This window comes from Aaosphaeria arxii (genome assembly GCF_010015735.1).
Source record: "Aaosphaeria arxii CBS 175.79 unplaced genomic scaffold BU24scaffold_1, whole genome shotgun sequence".
In the NCBI taxonomy this organism is placed as follows: domain Eukaryota; kingdom Fungi; phylum Ascomycota; class Dothideomycetes; order Pleosporales; genus Aaosphaeria; species Aaosphaeria arxii.
Genome location: NW_022983474.1, coordinates 3897723 through 3912861, shown reverse-complemented (window position 1 = coordinate 3912861; position 15139 = coordinate 3897723). Strand labels below are relative to the sequence as shown.

General features: G+C 52.4%; 7 protein-coding genes across 7 annotated transcripts in view; 1 reads left to right on the top strand and 6 right to left on the bottom strand.

The window, feature by feature from the left end:
• Nucleotides 1–835, bottom strand: part of BU24DRAFT_28566 (uncharacterized protein) — a 1340-nt gene extending 505 nt beyond the window's left edge. The window contains exon 1 of the mRNA XM_033522766.1: nucleotides 18–835. Within this exon, the coding sequence (XP_033390114.1) occupies nucleotides 18–497 (480 nt within the window). The 5' untranslated portion in view covers nucleotides 498–835. The remainder of the gene's footprint in view (nucleotides 1–17) is intronic.
• BU24DRAFT_457712 (uncharacterized protein) lies at nucleotides 551–1527 on the bottom strand (the record flags this gene model as incomplete). The annotated part of the gene is made up of 3 exons (XM_033531565.1): nucleotides 551–1042; nucleotides 1100–1348; nucleotides 1408–1527. The coding sequence occupies 3 exons, from the start codon at nucleotides 1525–1527 to the stop codon at nucleotides 551–553; spliced, it is 861 nt and encodes a 286-aa protein (XP_033390113.1).
• A 403-nt stretch (nucleotides 1528–1930) lies between these two features.
• On the top strand, nucleotides 1931–3744 carry BU24DRAFT_438716 (silencing information regulator). Its single transcript, XM_033530267.1, has 2 exons — nucleotides 1931–2653; nucleotides 2828–3744. The coding sequence occupies exons 1-2, from the start codon at nucleotides 2128–2130 to the stop codon at nucleotides 3535–3537; spliced, it is 1236 nt and encodes a 411-aa protein (XP_033390112.1). The 5' UTR covers nucleotides 1931–2127; the 3' UTR covers nucleotides 3538–3744.
• A 749-nt stretch (nucleotides 3745–4493) lies between these two features.
• BU24DRAFT_339503 (HD-domain/PDEase-like protein) lies at nucleotides 4494–7714 on the bottom strand (the record flags this gene model as incomplete). The annotated part of the gene is made up of 5 exons (XM_033523184.1): nucleotides 4494–4984; nucleotides 5075–5942; nucleotides 5992–6587; nucleotides 6644–7453; nucleotides 7516–7714. The coding sequence occupies 5 exons, from the start codon at nucleotides 7712–7714 to the stop codon at nucleotides 4494–4496; spliced, it is 2964 nt and encodes a 987-aa protein (XP_033390111.1).
• A 1291-nt stretch (nucleotides 7715–9005) lies between these two features.
• On the bottom strand, nucleotides 9006–9523 carry BU24DRAFT_28492 (uncharacterized protein). The gene has a single exon (XM_033522763.1). It carries the CDS (start codon nucleotides 9412–9414, stop codon nucleotides 9130–9132), a length of 285 nt encoding a protein of 94 aa, XP_033390110.1. The 5' UTR covers nucleotides 9415–9523; the 3' UTR covers nucleotides 9006–9129.
• Nucleotides 9524–9852: 329 nt separating this feature from the next.
• BU24DRAFT_470572 (uncharacterized protein) lies at nucleotides 9853–11624 on the bottom strand (the record flags this gene model as incomplete). The annotated part of the gene is made up of 4 exons (XM_033532670.1): nucleotides 11120–11624; nucleotides 10941–11027; nucleotides 10670–10837; nucleotides 9853–10043 (listed from the first exon to the last, which is right to left on the bottom strand). The coding sequence occupies exons 1-4, from the start codon at nucleotides 11478–11480 to the stop codon at nucleotides 9853–9855; spliced, it is 807 nt and encodes a 268-aa protein (XP_033390109.1). The 5' UTR covers nucleotides 11481–11624.
• A 1869-nt stretch (nucleotides 11625–13493) lies between these two features.
• On the bottom strand, nucleotides 13494–14824 carry BU24DRAFT_430321 (phosphoesterase-domain-containing protein; the record flags this gene model as incomplete). Its single annotated transcript, XM_033529806.1, has 4 exons — nucleotides 13494–13719; nucleotides 13773–14115; nucleotides 14203–14697; nucleotides 14785–14824. 4 exons carry the CDS (start codon nucleotides 14822–14824, stop codon nucleotides 13494–13496), a joined length of 1104 nt encoding a protein of 367 aa, XP_033390108.1.
• Between the last annotated feature and the right edge of the window lie 315 nt (nucleotides 14825–15139).

Sequence of the window (15139 nt, the reverse complement as noted above, 5' to 3'; positions counted from 1 at the left end):
CCTTCCCGTCGTTCTACTCCTACTCCTTCCCGTCGTTCTACTCCTACTCCTTCCCGTCGTTCTACTCCTTCCGGTCGTTGTACTCCTACTCCTTCTGTGTATATTGTACTCCTCCCAGTCGATCTACTTCTACTCATTCCGGTCGTTCTACTCCTTTCGGTCGTTGTACTCCTACTCCTTCCGGTCGTTCTAATCCTACTCCTTCCGATCGTTCTACCTCTCCCGGTCGTGCTACACCTTCCGGTCGTGCTACACCTTCCGGTCGTGCTACACCTTCCGAATCTGATGATGAGGTTGACGACGATTATGCCAATCTCCCTCCCGAACACATATGGGCTTATCCATGTAAGCTGCCTTCGTGTCCCGCCCACGGCGAAATCTGGCTGTTTCGAAGCAACTTCCTCCTTCATCTGCAGGAGCACGACGCACACAAGACACAGGCACCGACGCCGGCCGCACGCCGTATAATCGAGATAGAGTGGCGGTATACGGCCCATCCCACTATGTTGTATCGGGTGTACCGAGATCTTGATTCTGAAATTGTGTGGGATTACGGGTTCAGAGATGATACTGGGAAGGCGATCGACGGCAGAGGCACGACGGAGCAACTAGAGATGCATAGGGCATCACGACGTCGAGAGATACAGTCGGGGCAGAAAGCATAGTTGCAGTTTGCTCGAGCGTTACTGTAAAGCAGTTTCTCCATAGACAACAACCTAGTCTGAGAAGCTCTGAGTTGATGCTCTGTCCTGATAATCCAATCAAGATCCGCGCGCTTCGATGCTCTCTCCTCTTCCTTGGCGTGTCCTGCTTCATCTCCCGGAGTAACCTCCTCTGGAGGTGTTTCTGATCGTTCCTGCTTCTTAGCATGATTACCCAAAGGCTCCGTGCGCAGTGCTCGTCGTAATTTGCTCTCCGATATGCCAACGTCCTCATCTTCATCTCCCATTTCCCCTCGTGCAAGTCTCTCGCAAGTGAAATCGCTGAGACGGAGACATATGCCTGGATGATCCACAGCATTTCCTTCGTCGTCGCGGAAAGCCTAGTTGAACATCAAAACATTGGAAAAAGGAGTCAGGGTCACAAGACTTGAACCTACCTCATCCAAGACCACACCCACAGCTTGCAATTCAGGTCCGCTCAGGCTCATCGAATATTTCGGGCCGCCATATCGACAACGTTGCTTTGCACGACTCCGTGCTGTAGGAAATATCCAAACCAACAACCACTCGTAGTATCTAAAGTTCACAGACCGTATCTTGTCTTGCACGTAACCCGAAAGTACATTGTCCTGCTGGAGCGTCTTCTCTATGAGGCCGTACTCTCCTTCTACAAGCCTAAACTCTATCTACGTGTCCCTTGTGTTGTTGTTTTTCCTTTCTGAATGTCTCTGAAGCGTGCACTAACGCGGAGCGCTCCCGCGATTGCCTTCTTGTCCGTCTTTGGTGGCGTCAAAGGCTGGTCGGCTATACTTTGGGGAGGCGTGACGCGCGGATACTGCGTTAGATCCGCTTGCGATGTCGACATGGCCGTGTGCTGTGCTACATTGTGATGCTGGCCATTGTTCATTTCGTTGCTCTTGCGCAGAGCGTCGAAGAGCTCAGTGTTTAGGTTGACTCAGCAATAACGCCACGAATCCAGAGAGTCTATGATACTGCTGTGGCTAATTACATCGCTCTACCAAAGCAGCTGGGCGCATTCTCAACGAGGAGCATTCGTGTAAATGAAGTCTCAACGCTATATTCTACCATCGCATACTCGTACGATGACCAAGCTCCCATAGCAAGCTTTCTCCTATTTCCAAAGGGAACACCCGTTCACGCTAGCGTGGGTATATCGCCCGCAGGGACCATAGAAAGCAGTTTAGTGGATGTACCTAACTATTATGTATTGATCATATCCATATCCATCTATGACATAACCATCCACCTCTAGTTACTCGTAGATTCTAGACAACAACACCTTGAACTTTCTAATTTCCTCGCCACAATTGGCCGTACATTAATTAGAGAAGCCCACTAGATTTTATCGAAAACCATAATCTATTGGCAAAGTCAAACTAATAACAATGAGGTAGCAACACAAGATCGAAAGAGTCCTCAAGTTTCGTAACTAGATTCCGCAACCATGCCCCCGCCACAACCACTCCTCCGCGTCCCATACACAAAACCATTCCCTCCGCCGACCATAATACCCACGAGCGCGACCACGGCCTCGGGCGCAATCGCAGCACTCGTAGACTTCCTCTCCGCACCTGCGAGCACGCGGATACGGCGCGACCACTTCCACCATCATCATCATGACCACTCGCTCCAGCACCACCGACACGCCTCCGCAACCACGAACACCAGCACCAACAACATCCCACAACCCTTCGACACGCGAAACCGCACCCTGATCCTCACTGGCGCAGGGATATCCGTGTCCTCGGGGCTGGCCGACTACCGCGGCACCAACGGCACCTACACGCTGAACAGGACGTACAAGCCCATCTACTTCAACGAGTTCTGCGCCAGCCACGAGGCGCGCAAGCGGTACTGGGCGAGGAGCTTCCTGGGTTGGACGAACTTGAACCGCGCGCGGCCCAACGTCTCGCACGCTGCCGTCGGGAGGCTGGGCGAGCTGGGCGTCGTGGGCAGCTGTATCACGCAGAGTATGTACCTTCGCTCCGAATTCTTGATCTCGAATCCCCCCTCCCATGTTATGTCCCTCCACACAATGCCCCACCCCCATGTGACAGACAAAAGTCAAAAGAGAAAACATTGCTTGCTTGCTTCGATTTGACCTGACCATACCTGAACTGACATTTCGACCTGATTATCATCAGACGTAGATTCCTTCCACCCTCTCGCGCACCCGTCCCTCCAGACGCTCGAACTGCACGGCTACCTCCGCGCCCTCGTCTGCCTGTCCTGCGGGTCGTCCTACCCGCGCTCCGACTTCCAGTCCGACCTCGCCCGCCTGAACCCCGCGTGGTCGACGTTCCTGGAGGAGATGCTGGCCAGCGGCGCGCTGGACACGGAGAACCCGGACGAGAGGCGGAGGAAGGGGATGAGGACGAATCCCGACGGCGACGTCGACGTCCCCGGCGCGCCGTACGGGACGTTTAGGTATCCGGCTTGTCCTGTGTGCTTGGCCGCCGCGACTGCTGGGAGGAGGGCAGTTGTCAAGGTGGATGATGACGGGGCCTGGGCGACCGGGTCGACGGGCGGGATCCTCAAACCTGCTGTCGTCATGTTTGGCGAGTCCATCGCTGCCGGTGTCAAGTTGGCGGCCGAGCAAGCAGTCGACACGGCGAGTCGAATGCTGGTCGTGGGGAGCTCGCTCGCGACGTACTCGGCTTGGAGACTGGTGAAGAGGGCGAAGGAGCAGGGTCTGCCCATCGCGATACTCAATATCGGTGGTGTCAGAGGGGAGGACACATTCTTTGCTGATGTGCCAGAAACGAATACTGGTAGGGACGCAGTCAGGGCTGGCGAGAACGCCGATAAGGTGTTGCCGCAGGTCGTGAAGATCATGGAGGATATGCAAAAATAGCGGCCAGTGTCAATAGATCCATAGACTGACCTGGTGTGCATGTATAATCTTAATCATCGCTTTATGCAAATGAGCAAGCAGCATCTTGAGACAGTAGAGATCAAACCACAAACTATTCTGGAGACCGGATAAATATATATCATATGCATTGTTTTGGAAGTAAGCGGAGTTTTGTATGTAATGATGTTGGAGATACATTCATGATGTCGATTCGTTTCGCGCAAAGCACGCACGTTGTCCTATTTCCCTCATCCCGCACTTTTGAGAAAACTTCTGCAACGACTTTTCTGCATGGCGAGCATCCCTCCTCCCCTCGCTCTGTAGAAAGGCTTCGGCTACACGCCGATACAAAATAGTACAGTATTGAATGCGCCGCCTTGCGCAACGTTTTCTGGAGAACGTGGTAGAAAAAAAAAGGAAAAGAAAGAAGAGATGCCACACCTAAATCGACTGAGGTACCCTCCAAAGAATGCATCCTACCCATGGTACTATGCTAGGGCGCGTTCTACTCTCTGTTCCGGTAGAATCACGTCTACTACTAAAGACTAAAACGATGTTGAAGCGTAAGGATATCGAATAACGTCGACCGAGCCCCCTGTGATGCTCCGGTGGAATAAAATGCAACAAGATCAAGACTGAGCGAAAGAGATTTTTGGCGAGCGACTGCCGGAAGAAAACACCCGCAGGCATTTGAACCGGGTGCTCTAACCCCGGAATAAAGAGAAATTACATCGTTTGGAGGATTCATACCGTCCATTAGGTCGTGCGTCGATAGGAGATCGATCCATGTCCTGGAAAATTTGTTATGAGAAAGAAACCATGGGCAAGGAATGATGATAGTGATAGAAATTGGCGGCGGTTTGAGTATGCAACGCACGTCCAATGAAGGAGAAAGGTAGTCGCCTTACGGCGTGAGAAATCGTTCGTGGGAGGTGGATGTAGATGCTGTAATATGTTCAATCGTCGCTGTTGACCGAACGACCCGGATCGCTGGTTGGGGGGGTGCGTAGTTGTGAAGAACTTCCGAAAGATGAAAGTTGTTTCTCGTGATCGCTACTGTTCCGCGGCTTGCGCTTGAAAAAGCTTTTCAGCTTGTCAGTGCGGCTGTTGCGTCCTGAGCCGGGAGACGTCGGCGAGGGTGCGCCTGATGCTGAACTACAGCTGACCGGCTCTGGTGTCGTCTCCTTCTGCTGACCGCGAGCGTCAGCGTCGCCATTTCTCACTTCTCGTGTTCGTCGACGGGAGCTCATTTGTCGCCACCACTCACTTTTCCGGCCGGCGTCGCGTGAAACGTCTGATCTTGACATGTTGCTGTCGCCGCTTAATTTAGTAGCGTCCCAAGGCTGACCCTTCGAACCGTCGAGGTTCCCGTTCATCGGGTGTGAAAGGTCGACTTCTGAGTGACTTTGTGAAGATGGGTGGTGTGGCATGGGGAACAGTTCGGACGCTAGGTTGAGGTCAGGACTGATGGCAGAAGGCTGCGAAACACGGTGGGCCGTAGGATCGAGCGAAGAATACGTTGGGATCGGTTTCTTACCCTGGCTGCGGGGAGCCGTTGACGGGGCCGTTAAAGGTCTTGGGCTTTCCCTGGACGCCTCGCTTGGGATCATGTTTGGAAACTTGTTGGGCGAGGAATTGGTGAGCGTATCCTTACGCCGTGAAGGAGACGCTGAACGGCCGGGAGGACTTGGACTTGCATCCTTCGTTAAGCGATCTGAAGAGTTGTGAGTCTGTGTCACCAGTATCGCTGTCAAGCTAGCATCACCACTACCTCTTCTAGACTGACTCTGATTCTCTTGCAAAGAAGGTGAAAGTGCTCCAGGCATCCCTACAGTAGATGACCGCCTTGAGCCTTTGTTCTCAACAGCCAGTGAAGACCTTCGAGAGGTTGATAATGCGCCATGGAAAGAGCCACCGGAACCTCGACGACCAAGGTCTTCAGCGCCGGTAATCATGGTAGGGCCTGGAATCGATCGAGCGGGCGGAGACAACACAGTAACTGGCAAATCCGGGAGTGGCTTGAGGGGCGGTCCTGAATGTGGACTTGGTGTTGGATCGGTAGAGAAAGTGGACGGGAATAGGCCCAGTGCAAGTCTGGGATTCTTCTTTTTCCGTCTGTCTTTCTCTGCGTCCATCTTCATTTCCCAGGTAGCCTTATTGAGAGAGATCTCGTCGACAGCGTAATGCATAGCGGGTAGGATGTCAGCGACGGCCTCGAAGAGTGGTCCGGCGAAAATGTTCATGAATCCTATCTGGGATTCGCCGAGCTTGATCAGATCGTCTCGCACCGGTGGTCCTCCGAAAAGGCAGGAGGCGATCTGTAATTCGGCTTCCATCACGCCCTGGTTGCTGAATTCGTCTGTAAGGATGTTGGCCCATCGGGCAGCGACATCAAACTTGCGTGCCTACCATCGTCAATACACATGGTACTCTGGAGAACGCGGGATAACTTACGACATTGCTAATATCAGCACACTTGATGAGAAGCCCACAAACTAGATCTTTCTGTTCTTCTCTAATCTTCGCACTCCAACTGTCAGTAATGCCTTTGTCGTGGCCGAGCTTCTCCTGCAAGTTGCCCAGATCGCTCATATATTTGAAATGCAAACCCATGTCGGTGGCAAGAATGTTATTGATCATGAGCTTCCGCATCGAAGAATCGGCAAATGCCTGTGGCCAGTATCGGCGTAGTATCTGCGAATATGCAGCACAATGGAAGGATTCGAGAACGGAACGATCGTTGTAAAGTTGGGCAAGTGGCGCGTTGAGCGCAACAAGGAAGGCGTTGTTAACGCCAGGATGGCCCACGTCATGTCCGATTGCAGATATAAGAAGAGTCAAAGCGTCGAAAGGTTTGAGCAGTTGCGCGATCGGGGAATCCGGAATGCCATGGGACTGCGCACTGGTGGAAGGGTAAGGTGGCAATGTGCCGATTTGGACGAGAAAGTGGAAGAGCGCTTGGAGAACGTCGGTTACGTGGCGGAAATTGTGATAGAGAACGAAGTCATTGTAGGCCGTGCGGCTGGCAATGAGAAAAACGATCAGATCAACTGGAAGAGCAGACGTTAGTAGACATTTCAAAGCGGGTCGCGAGCCACCATCTTACCGTCTGGAATAGCCCATTGCTCCAATTCAGGCATGGAAAGAGCGTGCTTCAGCATCAACAGACACCCGTACAACAGTTCATCATCGGTGAAGTCATGCGCGGAAAAGCTCCACGATCCGATGGCTTCTGCCACCCTCTCTTTACTTTCTTGCACAACATAGAGGTCGGAAGCGTCGAGACAGTCGCCGGCCGACTCGGGATTGCAGATGCCATTCATAAGACTGGACACCATGGCCTCGCGAAGATAGGCATATGGTTTCGTGTCGCTGACACCGACCCACGACAGCTTCCGGTTCTTTTTGGTCGTCATAAAGTTCGCCTCCTCGCGAGAGACCTCCTTGTGGACGCGATACGCATGTACTGCCAGGCCATGGACCTTATCCTTGGTCAACGGACTGGCGAGAACGTCGACGGCGCCGGCATCGAGGTAGCGCACGAGGCGCACGGTGTCGGTGAGAACTTGGGAGCCGTGTAGGCTAGGTGAGGGAAGCGCATTTGATTGCCATTCGCGATCCAGTCCGCTTAATATTACGATGGGTATAACGAGTTTCGGTAGGTTCTGCGATTGTATCTCGGACGAAATGTGGGTGAGGAGGTGCATGCCATATATGTCGTCCAATTCTACCGTGTCGGGCCTCGGGATCCGTGTCGACGTGGGCGATGGGCTGCGCGGCTCGCGGGATAGACGTTTGAGGCGCCGCTCCTCATCGTAAGGTATATCGATCAATGCAAGGGTTGGGATACTGTCATTCGTTTCGCAAAGTTGGCTCAACTTTTCCAGACAGGCGCGGCCGGATCCAACGATGTGCACTGTGTAGAGTCAATGGTTAGTTGGTTCAGGGAGACGCGCAAGGAGTGGCGCTTGAGCATACCTTCATTGAATGTGGACAAGATGGATTCCACGTTAGCATTGACTTCGAAAGGATAGGATTTCCCGATGGTGAAGTAGCTGGGTGTGACGCTTCCCGTGCTTGTCCTCGCAGCTACTGAATGGGAGAGGGACTCTCTCCGTACATGCTCGTCATTCGCACGACGGTCAATGTAGATGACATTGCACGCGCCATGTTCCATCCTCTCCACGCTTGCTACGGCGACCAGAAAGCTCTGGTCTCCGGCGTTTTGTGGAGCCTCCCGCGAGATCGGGAGGGTGCGTAGAGTTGTCGCAAAGCGGGCGAGTGTGCAGTCAGGTATCAATCGACGGTAGCAAGCGGCGAGAAGGGTCGAGGAAGGCGCGACGAGGTGAAGTTGAACTTGGCCAACGGCGGTCGGCGCGGATGGGAGATTGGAACGGGAGCACGCCCGTTGATCTGAGATCTGAGGTGAAACGACGACGTAGAGCTCGTCCCCGAGATCCCTAGTGGATGCTTAGTGTCACTCAGCGAGACGAAGGCAGTCGAAGAAGATGAGGAGAGAAGCAGAGAGGGACAGCGATGCAGTCGTTGGAGATTTAGACCGTAGAGGGCGGGCGGGGTGTTTGAGCTACGAGATGTGGTAGTGGTGGTAGTAGTGGAAGTGGTAGTGGTAGTGGAAGTGGTAGCGGCGGCGACCCGGTGCGATCGCGCAAAAGGGAAGGTAGAGTGCAAAGGTCGAGCCGTCGGAGATCAACGGCGAGAGAGTGCTAGTCAGATGGCGAGCTTGAGGGGCGCGCCGTTACAGAGATTGAATGGATTTCCTAATGGAAAGTCGGGAGGTGTCGTGAAGCTTGCGTGATGGGGATGATGGATCGGACTCGAGGAGAAGAGTCGGCAGAGGGTGTACGGAGTACAGAAGAGAGGGTACAGGAAGTGGGATGCGGTCACGAAGGGGGAGGCTGCAGAAGAGCTATTGCGAACGACGCAGGGGTAGATGGGATGGGATGGTGGTAGGGTCAGTGTCAGTGTCAGTGTCGCAGGCAAAGCGCACACAGAGAATGCTGCGCGACGAGCAGCATTGAGGCGCGGAGGAAGGGGTAAGAGGTTGCGCAGCGCGGCGTGTTAAGTACAATGGATGGGTGGTAGTCCGTGTACGATGGGAGATATTGGCGATGTTTTTGTTGGTGTTTTTGGTGTTGTCGTTTGTCGTCTATTTGTTATGGTTGCTTTTTGTGGTGGTGGTGGTGGTGGTGGCGTTTGTGTGGAGAAAGAGAGTAATGAAGGATAGTGGCATGAGGGATGGAGACGGAGAAGGAAGAGAAGAGAAGAGAAGAGGAAGAGGAAGAGTGAGAGGAAGAGGAGGTCGGAGCGGAGCGGCGGCGGAATAGGAAAGTATGAGATACGAACGATGAGGGAAGGAACGAAGTATGTAGTTATGTACCTACCACTGACTACTACCCAGAGACCCCGTAAGGTAGGCAATAATTAGGGAAGGAACGAGGCAGAGTGAAGGAGGTGGATGAGGTGAGTGAGGTGAGTGAGGCGAGTGAGGAACTGATGAAACAGAAAGAGAGTCTAGAGTTATGAAATGAAGTTGATAGTACGAAGTGGTTGACTTTATCTCAAATGCCTCCTTCAGTTTCTCTCTCCATACTCCATGTACATGTGTAGGCAAATAGTTAATAGGTACCAAAGGTACCGAGATGAGCCTAGAGGTAGGATGTTGTTACACAGCAAGAACAAGCAAGACGGATAGCAAACAGACAAACTGCACGGAGGAGTAGTCGATGCTCCACTGTGTGTAGCTAATTGCTGCACTTCTCCTCCTCGACCTCTCCACCTAATCACGCATACACGCAGACACGCATACACACATAGGTACACAGTAGACACACATCCCCTCCCCCTGTCAAGGTTCATTGCAAGGGCTTGCGTTCAAAGGCTTGTTCAAGGGCTGGGTTAAGGCTGGTCAAGGCTGGTCAAGGCTGTTGAAAGGGCTGGGTAAGACAGTGGTAAGACGAGGGGAATCATTGGGTGTGAACTGGGACTCTTCAGACTCTCCAGACCTTCCAGAAGGCGAATGGATGCGCTAGACATGCCACAAGTCCACCACATCCACCACATCCACCCTACGTCCGCCGACATCTGATCCATGACATGCCCAACCCCCCCCCCCCTTCAACTTTTTTCCCCGTGCGACCCTGCTGTACGTTCTATTCCCTTTGTGTACAAGGAACCGCACATCTCAGGCAGGCAAGACTTGTCTCTTTTTTCCCTTTCCCTTTCCCTTTCCCTTTCCCTTTCCATTGAATCCATCCATCCATTGAATCCATTCCATGCAGTCTTCCATGATCCACATCATCGTTCGTTCGTTCGTTCGAATGGATCCACCACCCCACCATCAACACCTTTCGACTCAACAACACCACCACCACCACCACCACCACCATTCCTTTGACAGTACTCCCGTATAGACGAACAACAACTCAACACTACCTTGTTACACCGAATCATCAAATCTCGATCATTTGGGAATTCTGACCGTCTGTCTGTTTGTCTGTTGCAGTTGCAGGTCTGGTCTTGTCCTAGTCCACTCGGCGTTTGTCTTCCCCATCCCCATCTTACCCTGGACGGATTGCCTAGACCGATGCAGGACCATTCTTTGCTTGCAGGGGTTAAACCCCTTTTAGCCCTAGTCGACCCTTTTTGTCTTTGTCACTTCTGACTGGGTGGGTGGACCGTGTCACTAGTCTCCTCTCTACACTGTATGGGTATGGGTATGGGTATGGTTATGGGTATGGTATGGGTATGTACTCACTCACTCACTCACTCACTCACTCACTCACTCACTCTTGTCCTACTCAGTACGAGACGAAACTGCGAGGCATAGTAGCACGACTTATCAACAGCAAACAACTATCAACCCTTTGAGTAATTCTTTGTCGCCTCATCCAGAACACATTCTCTACGACTTACTCCATACGCAACAAGTCACCACTCCACTCCGTAGTCAATCTGCTGAAAGAATTCAACCTCAACCTCAACCTCAACCTCATCCTCATCCTCATCTCATCCTCCCCCTTGGCCCGCCCGCACTTCCCCACTTGTCCTCAACCTCTCCCAGTAGTCTACACCCAATTTCAGGTCCAGTTCCAGTTCCCTCCCCACTGCTCACTGTCCCTCTCGACTTTATCCTGTCGCTGCTGCTGCTGCTGCATGTTACCTGTACCTACTGCAGCGCTTGGTCCGTAGTCGGGCGGCGGCGCCTGCTGAGTGAACATCGTCCCAGCGTGCGGCGTCCCAGCATACCGAACCTCAAAATGCGCATGGGTCGTCCTCCATACTGAAACCAGCTTCTGTTTGCACCCGCTTCTCTATCTGCACCTTTCCAACCGACCTGACCTTCTACTGTGTAGATACACCGCAACTCCTCCCGTACGGCGTACAGAACCACTGATACTCGTAGATGATACTCGTACAAGAACTAATCATGATGTGAGCGGAAGACGGTCGCGTTCTTCCGCATTCCCAGCCTGGAAAAGCCATTGTCGCGAATGCGATCAAAGCAGTTTAGACATTTGCCCTTCCCCCCTGTTCCCCTGCACGCCCTGTCCCCAACGTGCACAGTCGGGCCTTAATTCGTGATTCCCGTCACAATCTTGGGGCCCTGGACGAGTAGGATCATCACACAGAAGCTGATAATACACAATAATAATAATGATGATGATGATGATGATGATGATGATGAGAACAATAATACACCGTACACAACTCCAACTCGGCCCATGGTTCATTGCATCCCAGGATCCTACGCCGTCCTTCTCCGTCTCTACCTCTCTTTCGGTTCCGTAGTGTTTCTGGTCTGTCTCCAGGACCACAGTTACCACATTGGCACATATCACCAACAACCACCCCGTACGGTGTAACTGATAATACTCGTACATGGTGAACATGTCAGGAATGCAAAGTCGCTCGCTCTCCCCCATCGTCTATCGTATGTCTCCCAGCGTCGTGACTTCGTCATTGGCGCGCGCAGCATTAGTAGCATTAGCGAGCGAAACCTTCTAGAAGGGAATGCGATGTGAGTCCGACTTTGAAGAACCTCTCCACTCGCTCCTCTTCCAAGGTCCATCTGACTGGTCCCTCGCGGTGATCATCACTGTTCAAAGCCCGTCGCTTTCCCCCGTTTTGCCCGTTGTAGATGCTCGGCGTGCACCCCTTGCTCGGTCTCATGTCCGCTTCCGGTCTTGCTGTTCAATAATGATAATGCATCCATGATCAACGAGCCCCCTGATGCGCCAATCTCCAGGTCCACTCAGAGTTCCCCCGAGCGCTCGCAGTGCTCATTGCAGCATCTGCTACACTCAGGACACACAGTCACGACGTGCGGCATCATGCTGTCCACCGACGCGGAAGTGCAACGGCTGCCTTGTGTTATGCATTCATGCGCATATCCCAGGTACGGAGTACGGAGTAATACAACAGACAAACAGACACACTGCTCACCCGCACGCCGCACACCGCAACATAGCAATCGACAGCTGCATCGGCGCTTCTCGGACATCGACGAGAATCAATCTTGATTCTTGAGTGTGAAATCGCTAGAATGGAATCAGACACGTCGGTGCTTCAGGAAATTGAACAATAATAATCATCACCATCATATCATTATCTTTGAGCTTCCTCCTCGTTAAATCTCCGGCGCTATTCATAGTCCCCGCCCGACGACAACCAATCCTGTCCCTTCTCCTACTGTATGTGTGCATGTGTGTGTATGTGTGTGTGTGTGTGTGCACTTCCCCAATAATGACATGCCCGCTCTCCTCTCCTTGTCTCTATGTGTAGCCCATAAGCCAATCACGCTGCGCCAGACAGAACACATAAGCAAGAAATCGACACCCCCGCCCAACTGCATCCCCGCTTTTCACCATGTTGGTAAACCTCCTCCCACTTCCCCTCCCACCTATGTACTCTCTCTACTCTCTCTACTCTCTCCTACTTTCCGCTTCAAGCAATGACCGACACCCCATCTACGGAACCTCTGGAGACGAAAGGAAATGCTTTCAAGGTTCTCAGGAGTCACACGGGCCGCTACAGCATACTAGGGATTTGTAGTCAACCCCTGCTGTAGCAATCTACCCCGTCCAATCCGCCCCCAGACACCGTTGCCATCATTGCAACAACCCATACTCCCATACATCATTGCGTCTCCTGATCGTCAGTTGTTCACACAAGAGAACTCTCGATTGTTACGCGATAACGCACCCTGGAGATGCGAGCAGTCGATCTCTTCCGCTGGTCAGCTGGCCAGCTGGCCCAACCTCCCTCGTACAATACTCCTCGTAGCAACACTTGAAATCAACTGCACGGCAACACTCCAATTGTCGATTGATCTTCGGCTCTCGTTCCGTAATCTGCATGAGAATATCCCGAGGTCAGATCAGTATTCCCCACACCTCCCGGATTTACCCAGCGAACAAGATCCTGCTCGATCCGCTTCGGGCAAATCCATTCGTTGCACAGTCTACGTCTCGAATTGAATCTGCCCAGACGGGTCGCAGCACGACTTTGTTCCATATTGCGCAATCCACTCTCCTGGGAAATGCAATATTGATCCCGGCTCGGAGGGCCCAATCGGTCCATGCAATTGGCCTACGTCCTGTGCTTGCTGGCCCTCAATGCATGTTATGGCAGTTATGCAACTTACGCTACGTCTTTTTTTCCTTTGAGCTCCCTATCAAGGATGCCAACTTTCGATCACACGACCGTGTCTCTCCTTACCGTTGATTCCTATCATACGAGTACGGACAGGCCATGGTTGTCAACATCGGACTAGCAGTAAGAGCGTTTGCCACGGTTCAATTATCGCTTCGTTTCTATTTACAGGCTTTTGTCTAGATCCCTTTGCGGTGTGCCATGGGACAAACGCAAGTGAGGTACTATGATACAGAAGAGGATTCGACGCTATGCCATTACGTTCTATAGGTGCATATTTGTGTTCACTCGTAGTGATGATGGTTGTTACCACCAACCACAGCAAACTCCCCCTCAGGGTGCAATCCATCGGGGATCTCAAGTCGAGACGTGTATGCAGATTTGGAGCCCTTCCAAGTCTTGGCGATGGCAGGCTGGACTCTCCTGCCTGCGTGCTGCAAGTCAACGTTAGGAGCAGGATACGGGAAAGAGTTGTTCTTGTTGTTGAGTGGGCCAGCATAGCTGACATTCCTGTGCATGGTCAGTGACAGACTTGGCAAATGCATCGTTGCTCCACAACTTACCAGTACATGTCGTTCAATGGGATGCTGCCAGACCACTGCCTTGGGTGATCGCCGGTCTTCTCGGCCACAAGCTTCCAGACGTTGGCACCAACATCCCAACGGCCGAGCGTGTTAAGGTCCCAGTTGGCTTGGACACTGGCAATCTCACTGTAGTGGTTGTAATAGGTATCGTCAGTGGTGCCCACCAAGTGACGCGGAACAGCGTCGCCAAGCAGAATGCCGACGATGCGGTTCTGTTTGGTGTAGGTGTGGTTCTCGTCGAATGTCACTAAAACCAGCGTATTCTTCATGAAGTTCTTGTTGTTGAGAAGAGGTTCAAGGAAATTTCGAGTCCAGGTTCCAGCTACGGTGACAGTGGAGTCATGGCCTGAGGCATGGGACGTAAGTAAGTGCAATTCGATTCTCGCTGTTGGACACCTTCAAAACTTACCGTCGGAGGTCATGTTGGGAGTGATGAACATCCATTGTGGAAGTTTGTCCGCCTTCAGATCCTCCTGGAACAAGGTCAAGTTCTTGATCTTGGAAAGACGGTCCTGCTTGTCGGCCACAGAGTCGTACAGCACGGCTGGGTTGTGCTTCCTGACGTAGTCATTCGCACCGGTCTGTTGGTTCTTGTACTCGAATCCTGTGAAGCCGGTGTACGGCATGTCCTCCTGGTACTCCCCCCAGCTGACGCCTTTCTCCTCGAGGAGGTCCACAATGGTGGACACGTTGGAGGGAATGTTGATCAAGTTGTCGTGGTTGATACCAAAGTAGTCACCGGATATGGCAGCTGCATAGTTTGGCATGCTGGGATGCGTGACGGCGAAGTGGTTGGACAATGTAATACCCTTTTTAGCCAAGTAGGCTAAATTTGGGTCGCCAATCGCCAGATCATAGTCGGTGTTTTCCAACCAGATGATGGCAATGCGGTCGAATGCCTTGCCTTTGACGATGTGGTCGTTGCCATGGCCGTGGCCGTTGTTGTGGTATTGGGCATCTCGTACCTCGCTGGGTAGAGATGCTCCTCCACTTGCAAGCGCCAATAGACCGACGACAAAGGCAGACCACATAGTAGCGAGTGTCAGGAAGAAGAGAGGTAACGAAAGAAGTCAACAAGCACCAGGAAGGGGTGATGAGGGAATCTAATAAGCAACTGGCTATTCGCTCGTCTCCTGGACTGCAACCCTCGTGCATGTTGCGAGCCTTAATTCTTTTGCTCTTAGCTGCCGACTATGCGGTGCAGATTACGCAGTGAGCTCGTAGCTGCCTGCCATTTCAGATAGTTCTCCTCGTGTAGAATGCAAGCTCAGCCAATGATGCGTGAATGTCGGGCCAGGCATGTCAAGAGTGTTAAGCATGTCAAGCATTTTTAACGGGTAGGAATA

Bases quoted from the DNA above. Each gene is read 5' to 3' on its own strand.
- BU24DRAFT_438716 (XM_033530267.1), top strand. From the start codon at position 2,128: ATGCCCCCGCCACAACCACTCCTCCGCGTCCCATACACAAAACCATTC. The intron at 2,654-2,827 runs GTATGTACCTTC...GATTATCATCAG, and splicing joins GGGCAGCTGTATCACGCAGA to ACGTAGATTCCTTCCACCCT.
- BU24DRAFT_28492 (XM_033522763.1), bottom strand. From the start codon at position 9,414: ATGAACCTTGACAGGGGGAGGGGATGTGTGTCTACTGTGTACCTATGT.